General features: G+C 40.3%; 1 protein-coding gene across 7 annotated transcripts in view; it reads right to left on the reverse strand.

The window, feature by feature from the left end:
• LOC120299446 (sodium channel protein type 5 subunit alpha-like) overlaps nucleotides 1–12,748 on the reverse strand; it is a 289,877-nt gene that overhangs the window by 170,468 nt on the left and 106,661 nt on the right. For 6 of the 7 annotated variants that reach the window (XM_039324300.1, XM_039324298.1, XM_039324297.1 and 3 more), the window contains exon 4: nucleotides 4,199–4,288. In XM_039324300.1, coding sequence (XP_039180234.1) covers nucleotides 4,199–4,288 — 90 coding nt within the window. Of the gene's footprint in view, nucleotides 1–4,198; nucleotides 4,289–4,503; nucleotides 5,062–12,748 lie in introns of those variants that run through there. The other variant, XM_039324299.1, reaches the window with a different exon arrangement.

Genomic DNA, 12,748 nt, shown 5'->3' on the forward strand with positions numbered 1-12,748 from the left:
CCAGCTCTACATCGTTCGCGTCAAGGGTGCTTGTGGGGGCCTGGGCAGGAGTGGGACAGATCTGAAGGTCTCTGGCAGAAGGGGATGGGACTGGGGCAAGTGCCAAGGCATGGTCCACTGGAGGAACCTCACTGCCTGCCGAAGCCCCTCCCACAGAGCCCATCAAGCCGGATATGTGAAGTAGGCGAGGGCCATTTGCTGGCCACTTCCAGGCGATGGTGCATTTCTTCATTCCTCATAAAGGGTTACACCTCCCCAGCACGCACCCAGGGGGCAGGGCCAACGCAGCAGGGGCTGGTTCCTCGCTGTTTCCAGACGGCCTTGTGGAGCTAAGACTGAATGCGTTTCAGCATAGATGGCCACCACAAAATTGTACATTGGCTCCCAGCCAGCCTGGGCCAGGGCCAAGGCAGCGGGAGCCATTCCTTCACTGTTTCCAAGATGGCTTCGTGGGCCACATGAAACCATTTTACGGGCCACATCCAGCCCCCGGGCCTTGTGTTTGACATGTCTGTCCTAGAGCCTGCCAGCCGCTCTGGAACTACACATCCCAATATCCTTTGTCATTGGCCATGCTGGCTATGGTTGCTAGGCTTTGTAATTTAGTAACGCCTCTAGGGGCTCATGCTTCAAAATGTTTTTAATTTAATTGAAGCTGAGAATGACCAATTTCTTTCAATGGACATGGTTGTAATTCCATTATAAACCAGCTAGAAATGCTGAAAACCTATTGTTAATTTATTTTTGCCTGAGATTTTTTTTTTTTTGGCTACTGGAAAAGCTAATGCAGCTGTGTAATTGAAATTTGGCTTGCTATTCCACTGGTGCTGATCGTCTCTAGTCACTTAACCAAGGCAGGAGCGGACTGACTACTGATTGAAACTCAGCCTCTCCTTATTTGCCACTTGAACACAACCACACAAACATTTGCAGCAAGCTGACCCACTTTTCAGTATGGGCAATTTGGCAATAAATGAAAGTCAACCGTAGGCTAGGCTTGCACTGATTCATACTATCACGTTAAAATAGCCTTCCCTATATTGTGTCTTCAGGATATTCTGGACGTCAACACCCAATTACCCTGGCAAGGTCAGTTTAGATAGCATAGCAGCATGTTGTCCATACATCATAGATACCAAGCTGAAGAAGACTGCTATCGTTGGGAGTAGAATTGGAATTGATTTTGTAGGGCAGCCATGTTCTCTTCCCACTGTTCATCCTTCTGACCCAACAGTATGTAACTATCAATCTTAGTTACTTTAATATCTGATTTTCTCCACTGTGTATTTGTTTGACCATCAATTTCAAGGTGTTGTTATTGTTCACTCGCTAAGTTGTGTCCAACTCTTTGAGACCCCATGGGACAAGCACGCCAGAATCTCAGTGGGACAAGCACGCCAGAACAGTCTCCACTGTCTCCTGGAGTCTGCCCAAATTCATGTTCATTGTGTTGATGACATTATCTAACCATCATCTCATCGTCTGCTGTTCCATTCTCCTTCTGCCTTCCATCCTCTCTTCTGTTTAGGTAGCAAAAGTATTTGAACTTCAGCTTCAGTATATCTGACCTTCCAAATCACAGTCAAGGTAGATTTCCTTTAGGATTGACTGATCTGATCTCCTTGCAGTCCGAGGGACTCGCACAATTTTCATTTTCAAGTACATACCCCAAGAAGGTTATTTTTTTCAAAAATAATAATAATTATAAGAAATGTCTCATATCTATCCATTGTTTCTTGAATTTCTCCAAACAGATTATCTTCCAACTACACTTGGACTGCAAGTCCCAAAATTCCCCATCGGCATAATAAAACAGGATGTAGAATTCTGAGAGTTGCAATCCAGCAATATCTTTGAGGTGGTTTAGAAAAAGGAAATATAAATAAATAAATAAATAAATAAATAAATAAATAAATAAATAAATAAATATTGGGAGGCTGCATGTGCATAGGTAATGATAATGATAATGATAATAAAGTTGGAAGGGACCTTGGAGGTCATCGAGTCCAACCCCCTGCTCAGGCAAGAAACCCAGCACCATTTCGGACAAATGGCTGTCCAGTCTCTTCTTAAAAACTTCCAGTGTTGGAGCATTCACCGCTTCTGGAGGCAGGTTGTTTCACTGGTTAATTGTTCTAACTGTTAGGAAGTTTCTCCTTAGTTCTAGGTTGCTTCTCTCCTTGATGAGTTTCCATCGCTTGCTTCTTGTTCTGCCTTCAGACGCCTTGGAAAAAAGCTTGACTCCCTCTTCTTTGTGGCAGCCCCTGAGATATTGGAAGATTGCTCTCATGTCACCCCCCCCTCGTCCTTCTCTTCATTAAACTAGACATAATGCAATTACTGCAACCATTCCTTATATACTTTAGCCTCCAGTCCTATTTGTTGCTCTTCTCTGCACTCTTTATAGAATCTCAGCATCTTTGGTGACCAAAGCTGGATGCAGTATTCCAAGTGTGGCCTTACCAAGGCATTGTAGAGTGGTATTAACACTTCACATGATCTTGTTTGCACAGGTAGTCCTCAACTTATGACCATGATTGAACCCAAGACAGTTGTTAAGTGAGTTTTGCTTCATTATACGACCTTCCTTCCCATCGTTATTAAATGAACCTTTGCAGTTGTTAAATTAGTAACACACTTGTTAAATGGCTTCCCCTTCAGAAAGTCACAAAACCCTCAGACAATGCAACTGCCACAAATATATACCAGTTGCCAAATGTCCAAATTTTGATCACGTGACCCCGGGAATGCTGCAACGGATGTAAGTGTGAAAAACAGCCTTAATGTGACTTTTTTCAACGGCATCGTAACTTTGAATGGTCACTAAACAAATGGCTGTTAGGGCGAGGATGTGAGAAACCTAATAAGGTTTGCTTTTTAAAACAAACCTCGGACACACACAGCTGTAACTATGGTTAGTGTCTCAAAAGAGAAGAGAAATATGCCCTGTTTTAGAGGATTTTTCACCGTGCCTGGAAGTTGGGGCTGCCTCTAAGATCTTATCTGGAAGGAGGGCATTTTGTGCTCCTTCCTTCTGGCGCCCACAGTGAGGAGCAGATGGCTGTGTTTATCAGCCATCAGTCAAAAATAAGAAGTATGTTCTGGTTGGCGCAATGAGACACACTAATTGTTTAATGCACTGCACTTAGATTAAGCCTTTGCATCTGGTATCCATTTCAGGAAGAACTTGCAGAAGTGCAAGCTCGCCGTACGAACCTTCATACAAAAGGTAAGTTTCAGAAGTATCTCTATGTACAAATCCAGATTGTTTAGTTCTATCACTCCAGCATTACCTGCTGAGGAATAGATAGTCAAAGTGGATCCTTATCCAGTTCTGCAAAAGAAACATTTCTAATGTCTGGCGGAGGATACATTTCCAACCCTGACAGTGACCACAGATAGCCCTCACCACCCACAATTTACGAGCCCAACATTTCCTAAGCAAGGCAGCTATTAACTGAGTTTTAAAAATCTTTCTTCGGCCTTTTTTTTCTGCCAATATTGTTAAGTGAATTATTGTGGTTGTTAAGTGAATCATGTGGTCTTAGGTGATTCTGGCTTCTCCCATTAACTTTGCGTGTTGGAAGCTGGCTGGGAGGGATACAAAGGATGGATCACATGACCCCGGGAACCTACAACCGCCCTAAATACATGTCAGTTGCCAAGAGCCCAAATTTTGATCACTTGATCGTGGGGATGCTGCTGTGGTCGTATGTGTGAAATCTGATCATCTTTTTCAGTGCCATTGTAACTTTAAGCAGTTGCTAAATGAATGTTTGTAAGTTGAGTACTATCTGTAGTATATTATCTGTAATACGAACTTTTTAGAGTCAGTTAAAGATAAATGTGCTGTTAGCCTTTGGACTGCAGACGTCCCTGAGAAAAATCCATCTCTCTAAAGCCAATATAATTTATTTGAATCAATTGTGTTTTGTCAATGCACTTGAGATACAGACTCTGACAAAACACAGTTTAATCATCTATTTTAATAGATATTAATCCCATTTTAGTATTCAATAGAGTTTGATTTTGTGATTTAGCATCCCAAATATTCATCGCCCTAGAGAATATAAATAATGACCACAGGAACATGACTAGTCTTCACCTGTCCATTTCCCAACTTAAATAAATTATATGCAGCACGATTCTAATATTATGCAAGTTCAAACAGAGAAAAAAGTTCTGAAAAGATACTTACTCCACGTATTTATTCCACGGAGGAAGTTCGGACCACGCCATGAATACACAGTTGGTTAAAATAGTGCACATAATAAACATACTGAATAATGTGGAAGTATGAGTTAAGGAAATAACTTTAAAGGAGTTTAGAATTTTAAAAATGTATTTAAAAACAAGCTCTTCACACTTTCACTGTTGTGGCATTGCAATATTTTTCCTGTTTCACAGCTTTTATTCATCCTTTCCATAAAATGCAACCGTTGAATTTGCTATTGTTATATGTACAGCATGCATATGTGAGTGCAGATAAGCATAAAAGGATATAACTTTGGTTGAAGTTTACAGGAAATCACATAGCCAGTAGAATAATCCTTGAAGCAAAGTCAGTGATCCAATATTGCAAATATTATCTAGTCAGTCACTGAATATTCTTCAATGTGTTTTTACATCTACAAGCTTTTCTCAAATGAAATCATTTCTTTTTGGAGAAAAATATCTCGAGTATTTATATCATTAAGACCTCTGCTCTCTCTGGTGCATTCAAATGTGTATTTATTTTATTTTATTTTATTAAATTGTTGCTGAACATCTTCTCTAAGAATCCTTCAGATCTGGTCATTATGGTTCAGCAATATCTGGAAGATCTCAAACTTTTGACCAAGTGTACAACCTTGAGGATATGCCACAGGTTCACACTGACAAATACATACTCAAGTGAAACTTGACATCTCATCATTAAATAGACAAAACCAAGTAGTTTTTAAAAGAACAACACAGGAGTAATTTTAATACTGCCATTTTCAGATTTTTTTTTTAAATTTCCCAGAACTAGCTTTAGTGATGACATTTGTTATGATATATCATCCAAGTATTAACCAGTCTACTCCAACATAGAAAAAGAAAGAAAGAAAGAAAGAAAGAAAGAAAGAAAGAAAGAAAGAAAGAAAGAAAGAAAGAAAGAAAGAAAGATGGGAGGGAGGGAGGGAGGGAGGAAAGAAGGAAGGAAGAAGAAAGAAAGAAAGAAAGAAAGAAAGAAAGAAAGAAAGAAAGAAAGAAAGAAAGAAAGAAAGAAGGGAGGGAGGAAAGAAGGAAGGAGAAAGAAAGAAAGATGGGAGGGAGGGAGGGAGGGAAGAAAGAAGGAAGGAAGGAAAAAGAAAGAAAGAAAGAAAGAAAGAAAGAAAGAAAGAAAGAAAGAAAGAAAGAAAGAAAGAAAGAAAGGAGGGAGGGAGGGAGGAAAGAAGGAAGAAGAAAGAAAGAAAGAAAGAAAGAAAGAAAGAAAGAAAGAAAGAAAGAAAGAAAGAAAGAAGGGAGGTTTCTTGTTGACCATACCAAATACATAAAACTCATACAAAAATACAAGTTGATTCAAGGAAAACAATAGGACAACCTGATAATACACCCCAATCTGATTTAAATTATAATTTTTTTTATTACAGCCCAAATTAAACAATCACATATAAATGAAGTTGCACCCATATCTATTTTTTCAATAAAAAATGATCTTTCTACTTCCAAAAAGTTCCTAGAAAAGGGGGGGGGGAGAAAGAAAGAGAGCCGTACAAAGTAGCCAAGATTAGCTTCTCTTAAAATACATTTTAATAAGGTCCATGTTGAATGGGAACACAGGTGTGATGCTGCCAATTCAGCATAAAAAGAAAATAAAAAGGATTCATAAAAAAGAAGAAGAAAAGAGGGAACAGGGGACCAAGCAAACAGAAGCTTGCTTAGAAGAATAGGGTTCTCTTGCACAAATGATTATAAGGGGCACCCTAACTAGTGATGCAATTGGTATACAAGGGACCTCAGATATAAGGAAAAGTGACGGTTCTCTGCCCCAAGGAATTTACAACCTAAATTTAGAATAGAAAGATGACAGAAGAAATAGGAAACAGATAACAAAAGATGAAAGTAAGAATATACAGTGCTTATTTGTATTTTTGTGTGTTTCGGTGTGTGTGTGTGTGTGTGAGAGAGAGAGAGAGAGAGAGAGAGAGGGAGGGAGGGAGGGAGGGAGGGAGGGAGAGACTTCTTCCCCAATGTGGTGCCCAGCAGCAATTTTGGGACTTTTCAGTTCCTTTATAAGCATGACAACTCAATAAAAGATAGGACTACACATGTCAGTTGTGAACAACCAGATTCACACATGAAATTAGCTACTTTAATCCTCATGGCTATTTCACAGGAATCTTCCCAGACTGGCAGTTTGGGATTAGATAAGATTCAATGGTATTCGGGAGGCTGTGTGTGTGTGTTTGTGTGTATCAGACCTTGCCTTCTTGTGCCTACATAAAGATTCCAGACTAATTCCCTGCTTGACTTCTCCCCTGGCTCGGCCCGTCTCTCTCTGATAGTATAGCCCTGTACATTGTTTGAAAATATTCCAGTTTCTTCTTTTCTTCCAAAAGACACGAGTAATCTGAGTTGTTGGATTACACTTTACTGGTCTAGAGAAGAAAAGGACTAACCTCACCATTTTGTCCTCCTATAAAGAGGCAAGTTGTAACCTGACACAAACAGGCAATTTGGGAGACTATTCACAAAACATTTCCAAAATTGCAAATGTGAGAACTGCCAAAAGAGATAATGATATACAGGTAGCCCTCAACTTACGGCTATTGGTTTAGTGACCGTTTGAACATACAATGCATAAAAAAGGGACTTATGACCATTTTTCACACTTAAAACCGTTGTAGCATCTCTATGGTCACATGATCAAAGTTTCGATGCTTGGAACTGGCATGTACTTATGACTGTTGCAGTGTCCTGATGTCATGTGGTCACTTTTTGTGATCTTCTGACAAGCAAAGTCAATGGGAAAGCCAGACTTACTTTACAACCATTTTACTAATTTAACACCTGCAATGATTCACTTAACAACTATGGCAAGAAACATTGTAAAATTGGGCAACAGTCACTTAACAACTGTCTTGCTTAGCAACATAAATTATGAGTTCAAATGCGATCGTAAGTCGAAGACTACCTGTAACTTGGTATTTACCAAGAATTGTTGACAATACCAATGCAGTCCTTTGTCCTATTTAATTATTCCCAATTTGGCTTAATTAATCAGTGGCCACATCCATCTGCCCACAGGTCTTGACTTCTTTTTATGCCTGATCACACATAAAATGAAGCTGGATTATGGATTTCCTACCTTGCATCAAAAACAACAACAACAACAACCCACGATCTACAACACAGTTATCTCAGTGTCACAAAAGTGAATTTTTATGCAAGGGTATCCCTTCCCATTGTTGGGGGAAGAAATAGAAGAAACAGGATATTATTTTTTCCTGCCCCCAAATCTATTCTCAAGAACTCACTGGGTTGCTAGCCTGCTCATTCCCACATGAAAACTTAGAAACTAGTAATTGGACTCAGGGGTAAAAACAGTAATCAAAAACATGTTATTCTCCTGGGATCTATGTCTCCCGATGAATAGCTGTAGAGAATTGCAGATGGCCAGCATCCCTTTCTGCCATCATGACTTGGTGAACCCTTATTTTTATAATCTAGTGAAGAAGCTAGCGGGTTGGGGTCCCAATTCAGCTCTTGTTTTTACTCTTCCCAGAAGAAGGAAGGGAAGGAAGTCGCTTTTCCTGATATGCCTTTCTCACAAGTGAGAAAACAGGATGTCAGAAGGACGCTAAATGATTGCGACTTGTGTAGGGAAAATGGGAAGGAGTTGATGTCCTTGTGGATTCCTTTGCGAGCAGAGAAGAATTAACAAGCACATTATTTGAAGATGGTTGGCTCTTTGTCTTGAGTTTAGCTCCAAATATGAAATAACTGTCAAGCGCTGGGGAAATCAGAAGATTTGGGCAGTTCAGGTATAAAGATATATTGCAAGCTTAAGCTCTCTACAAGAATCTGAACTACTAACAGTCAAGGGAAATAAGTGAGAGATAAGAGGTAGCCTGGACTTAGATCTCTTGCGGGCACGCAGGGACTCAAGACTTATGACATGTTTGACCCATCCCTCAGGCTCAGTCTGGTCATCTCCTATAAAAACTGCAATTCAGAAATGCATTCTGATTTTATTTATTTTAATAAATAAAACATTAAACATGTTCCTCTCTTCCTTCCTTTCCTCCTACAAGATGACTCTCAGCTATGAAAAGCTTAACCATTCCTGCTCTATCAGCTAAGCAACAATATTCAACCACAAAAGCTTAAAGAGGTACTGGTAGTCCTCAACAATTGAGCCCAAAATTTCTGTTGCTAAGTGAGATGGTTGTAAAGTGAGTTTTGACCCATTTTACAACCGTTCTTGCGACAGTTGTTGAACTGAATCATTGCAGCTGTTAAGTTAGTAACACGATTATAAAGTGAACCTGGTTTTCCCATTGACTTTCTTTGTCAGAAGTTTGCAAAAGTTGGTCACATAACTCCAGGACACCGCAGCTCTCATAAATATGCGCCAACTGCGAAGTGTCTGTATTTTCATCACGTGACCATGAAGATGCAGCAAAGGTTATGAGCAATGAAAAACGGTCATAAATCAGTGCCGTTATAACTTTCCATGGTCACTAAAAAAATGGTTTTAGGTTGAGAACTTCCTGTATCAACTAGATTCTTGATCTTGTAGATATGAAAGGACTTCAAAAGTAACTGAGTCCAGTCTACTGTTGATGAAGGAACGCTGCTCCTTACAACTATCCTGACAAGTTATTTCCCATGAAAGATTATCCTACCTTTCAAGATCATTTGTATCAACATCAACAGAAGGAAGCTGTTCCTACTATTTAGGTGAAATCAGAATAACAGAATAATAGCATAACAGAACTGAAAGGGATCTTGGTGATCTTCTAGTCCAAAGCTCTGTTCAAGCACAAGACCCTATACCATTTTGGACAAATGTTGAGACTCTAGAAAGAATACAGAGAAGAGCAACAAAGATGATTAGGGGACTGGAGGCTAAAACATATAAGGAACGGCTGCTGGAATTGGGTATATCTAGTTTAACGAAGAGAAGGATTAGAGGTGACACGATAGCAGTGTTCCAATATCTTAGGGGCTGCCACAAAGAAGAGGGAGTCAAGCACCTGAAGGCAGGACAAGAAGCAACAGATGGAAACTAATCAAGGAGAGAAGCAACCTAAAACTGAGGAGAAACTTCCTGACAGTTAGAACAATTAATCAGGGGAACAACCTGCCTCCAGAAGCGGTGAATACTCCAACGCTGGAGACTTTTAAGAAGTGATTGGACAATGTTTTGTCTGAAATGGTATAGGGTTTCCTGCCTGAGCAGGAGGTTGGATTAGATGACCTTCAAGGTCTCTTCCAACTTTATTATTATTATCATCATCATCATCATCATCATCATCAAATTAACAATTAACCAATGGAACAACCTGCCTCCAGAAGCAGTGAATGCTCCAACACTGGAAATTTTTAAGAAGAGACTGGACAGCCATTTGTCCGAAATGGTGTAGGGTTTCCTGCCTGAGCAGGGGGTTGGACTTGATGACCTCCAAGGGACTTCCAACTTTATCATCATCATCATCATCATTAGTTGTTCAGTGTCTTTTCGAAAGCTTCCAGTGATGGAGCATCTTCTGGAGGCAAGTCATTCCACTGATTAATTTTGCTTATTGTTAGGAAATTTCTCCTTAGTTCTAGGTTGCTTCTTTCTCGATTAGTTTCCATCGTTGCTTCTTGTCCTGCCTTCAGGGGCTTTGGAGAATAGCTTGACTCCCTCTTCTTTGTGGCAAACCCTCAAACATTGAAACACTGTTGCCATGTCACCCCTGGTCCTTCTTTTCACTAGACTAGACATACTCAATGCCTGCAAACGTTCATTGTATGTTTTAGCCTCCATCTTGCCATTCAATCTCCTATCTTCCAAGCCAATAGAATATACTCCATCCACTATCTGACAGCCCTTAAATCTTTCATGACAAATGTCATAAAATTAAATCACAACTCCATGAGAAGCATAAGCCATTGTATCAAGCTTTCTGACCGGAATGCAGGACCTATATAAAGAAATGTAAAACTGACCTTGGGGAAAATATGATTACATAGTCCAGAGACAGAGGGAAGCTTAAGAAAGATACTTAAAATAACCCATCCTTGATTTTGCTCTCTGTAACATGGAACAGAAAGGAATATGGAAAAACTTCCACGATCCTTTTATTCAACCATAGAAGCCATATTCCTGGAATCCTTAATGCCTGCTTTTTTGCATGCCCTACCTAAAGGGTTGACAACTACCACAATATTGTTAGATTTCCCCACCATTACTAATTCTAATCACATCACAATGTTGAACCAGTCAGTGTTTTTTCCAGCTACCCAGTTAAAATGATACAAGTAGTGCTTGACTTAAGACCATAATTTCCCTTGCTATGCAAGACAGTTCTTGTTAGTTGTACCCCATTTTATGTTCCTTTTGGCATGGTTGTTAAGCAAATCACTGCCGTTGTTAAATGAATCATGTGATTGTTAAGTGAATCTGGCTTTCCCCATTGACTTTGCTTGTTGGAAGCTGGCTGGGAAAGTTACAAATGGTAATCACGTGACCCTGGGACAGTGCAACTGCCATAAGTACATGCCAGTTGCCAAGCATCCAAATTTTGATCACATGACCAGGGGGAATGCTACAACAGTCGTAAGTGTGAAAACTGATCATAACTCATCCTTTTCAGTGCCATTGAAACCCTGAACGGTCACTAAACAAATGGTTGTAAATCAAGGATTACAGGTATTCAATATTCCACTTTTTTTTATTCTTCATTTGTCAGGATGATCATTCATGGCCAGGAAAAAACAAAGATAAAACCCTGATCAGTGCCTGACGAGCAGCAAAGCTGCCCCTTAGGGCAGGGGGTTTCCAATCTTGGTGATTTTAAGACTTGTGGACTTCAACTCCCAGAATTCCCCAGCCAGCAAAACCAAGCCAAGCCAAGCCAAGCAACGCAATGCAACGCAACGCAAAGCAACACAAAGCAACACAAAGCAAAGCAACGCAAAGCAACGCAAAGCAACGCAAAGCAACGCAAAGCAAAGCAAAGCAAAGCGTAATGCATGCTGGCTGGGAAATTCTGGGAGCTGAAGTCCACAAGTCTTAAAGTCGCCAAGGTTGAAAGCCCCCTGCTTTAAATAATGATGAAGATGAGACACAGCAATTTTTTTCCACTTGGAGAGAGGGGTATATCTGGCTCTCTGCTTTTGCCAGTGCAAACTTCTGCCGCCTTCAGCTATGTAGCATCAGCAAATTTGTTAATCAGGTTTAGCTCAGCCACTGAAATGTGGGATCCTTGCAGCTCTCCTGAGTTGGTAGCAACCAACACTCAGATGAGCAGGGATTAACACCATGATTAATACAACACTATCAATTAAGAAGTAAACAATACCCCAATCAAGGAACTGTCAACCCAGACAAACAAGCTAATGGTAAACCACAACCTAATCAAGGACCCACCAAAAAACCACTCCCACCAACACTGACAAGGCAAGCCACTGCATATAAAGAGAACAAAGCCTTTTAGCACTGCTAATCTTACCAGGTTGGGTAACAAAACGTCTGCAAGGAAACCACCAAGCTCAGAGAGCACTGAGGATCCCACAGTCTTCCTCCTTCTTCTCCTCCTCCTCCTCTCCCCCCCCTTCTCCACTATGTAAACCCCTTCTTCTAGCACTGATGATGTTACCTAGTTGGGTCATGAAACATCTGCAAGAAAAACCACAGAACCCCTGAGCTATAAATATTCTCTTCTATCTGTCCAACTGAAATGTATGATTCAATCAAAGGGAAGTTATTGTAAGTTCTTTACTACTGGATCTAAACCTCTCCCTGAAGCTGGGAAGGCAGGAATGAGCAGTTCCCAGGCTGGCTGGCTTGCTTGCTTGCTTGCTTTATTTATTTATTTATTTATTTAAAGAAATTAAAAAAACCCATCTCCCTCAGAGAGGGACCCTCAACACATCTCAATACTTCCTGTAGTCTTGAAGAAAAGCAGCCAGCTGTGCACTGTCCGTGTGAGATAAATAAGGATTAAAACCCCAAACATATGCAGGTAGTCCTCAACCACAACTGAGCCCAAAAATTTATGTTGCTAAGCGAAAGCGTTGTTAAAGGAGTTTTGCCTCATTTTACGAACTTTCTTACCACCGCTGTTAAGTGAGACACTGCAGATGTTAACTTAGTCGCACGGTAGTTAAGGGAATCTGACTTCCCCATGGACTTTGCTGGGGGACGGTGCAAGCGCCATAAATACATCCCAGTTGCCAAGCGTTCACATTTGGATCACATGATCATGCAGATTGTGCAACAATCCTAAGTGTGAAAAACGGTCATAGGTCCCTTTTTTCAGGGCCATTGTAACTTTGGACGGTCACTAAATGAATGCTTGTAAGTTGAGGGCTACCTGCATATTGACTGTTGTGAACTATTCGGCAGATATTTTGTTGTATGGGGCATAATAATAATAATAATAATAATAATAACAACAACAACAACAACATCCATATCTACCTATCCCAGGTCCTGGGTAAGGACTCGATAGGTAAACAAAATGCCAAATCCAGTCTGAACATCTGGCTGACTGTGCGATGATCCATAATA

Source organism: Crotalus tigris, unplaced genomic scaffold (assembly GCF_016545835.1).
Source record: "Crotalus tigris isolate CLP2741 ecotype Arizona unplaced genomic scaffold, ASM1654583v1 scf7180000024297.1652928, whole genome shotgun sequence".
Classification (NCBI taxonomy): Eukaryota; Metazoa; Chordata; class Lepidosauria; order Squamata; family Viperidae; genus Crotalus; species Crotalus tigris.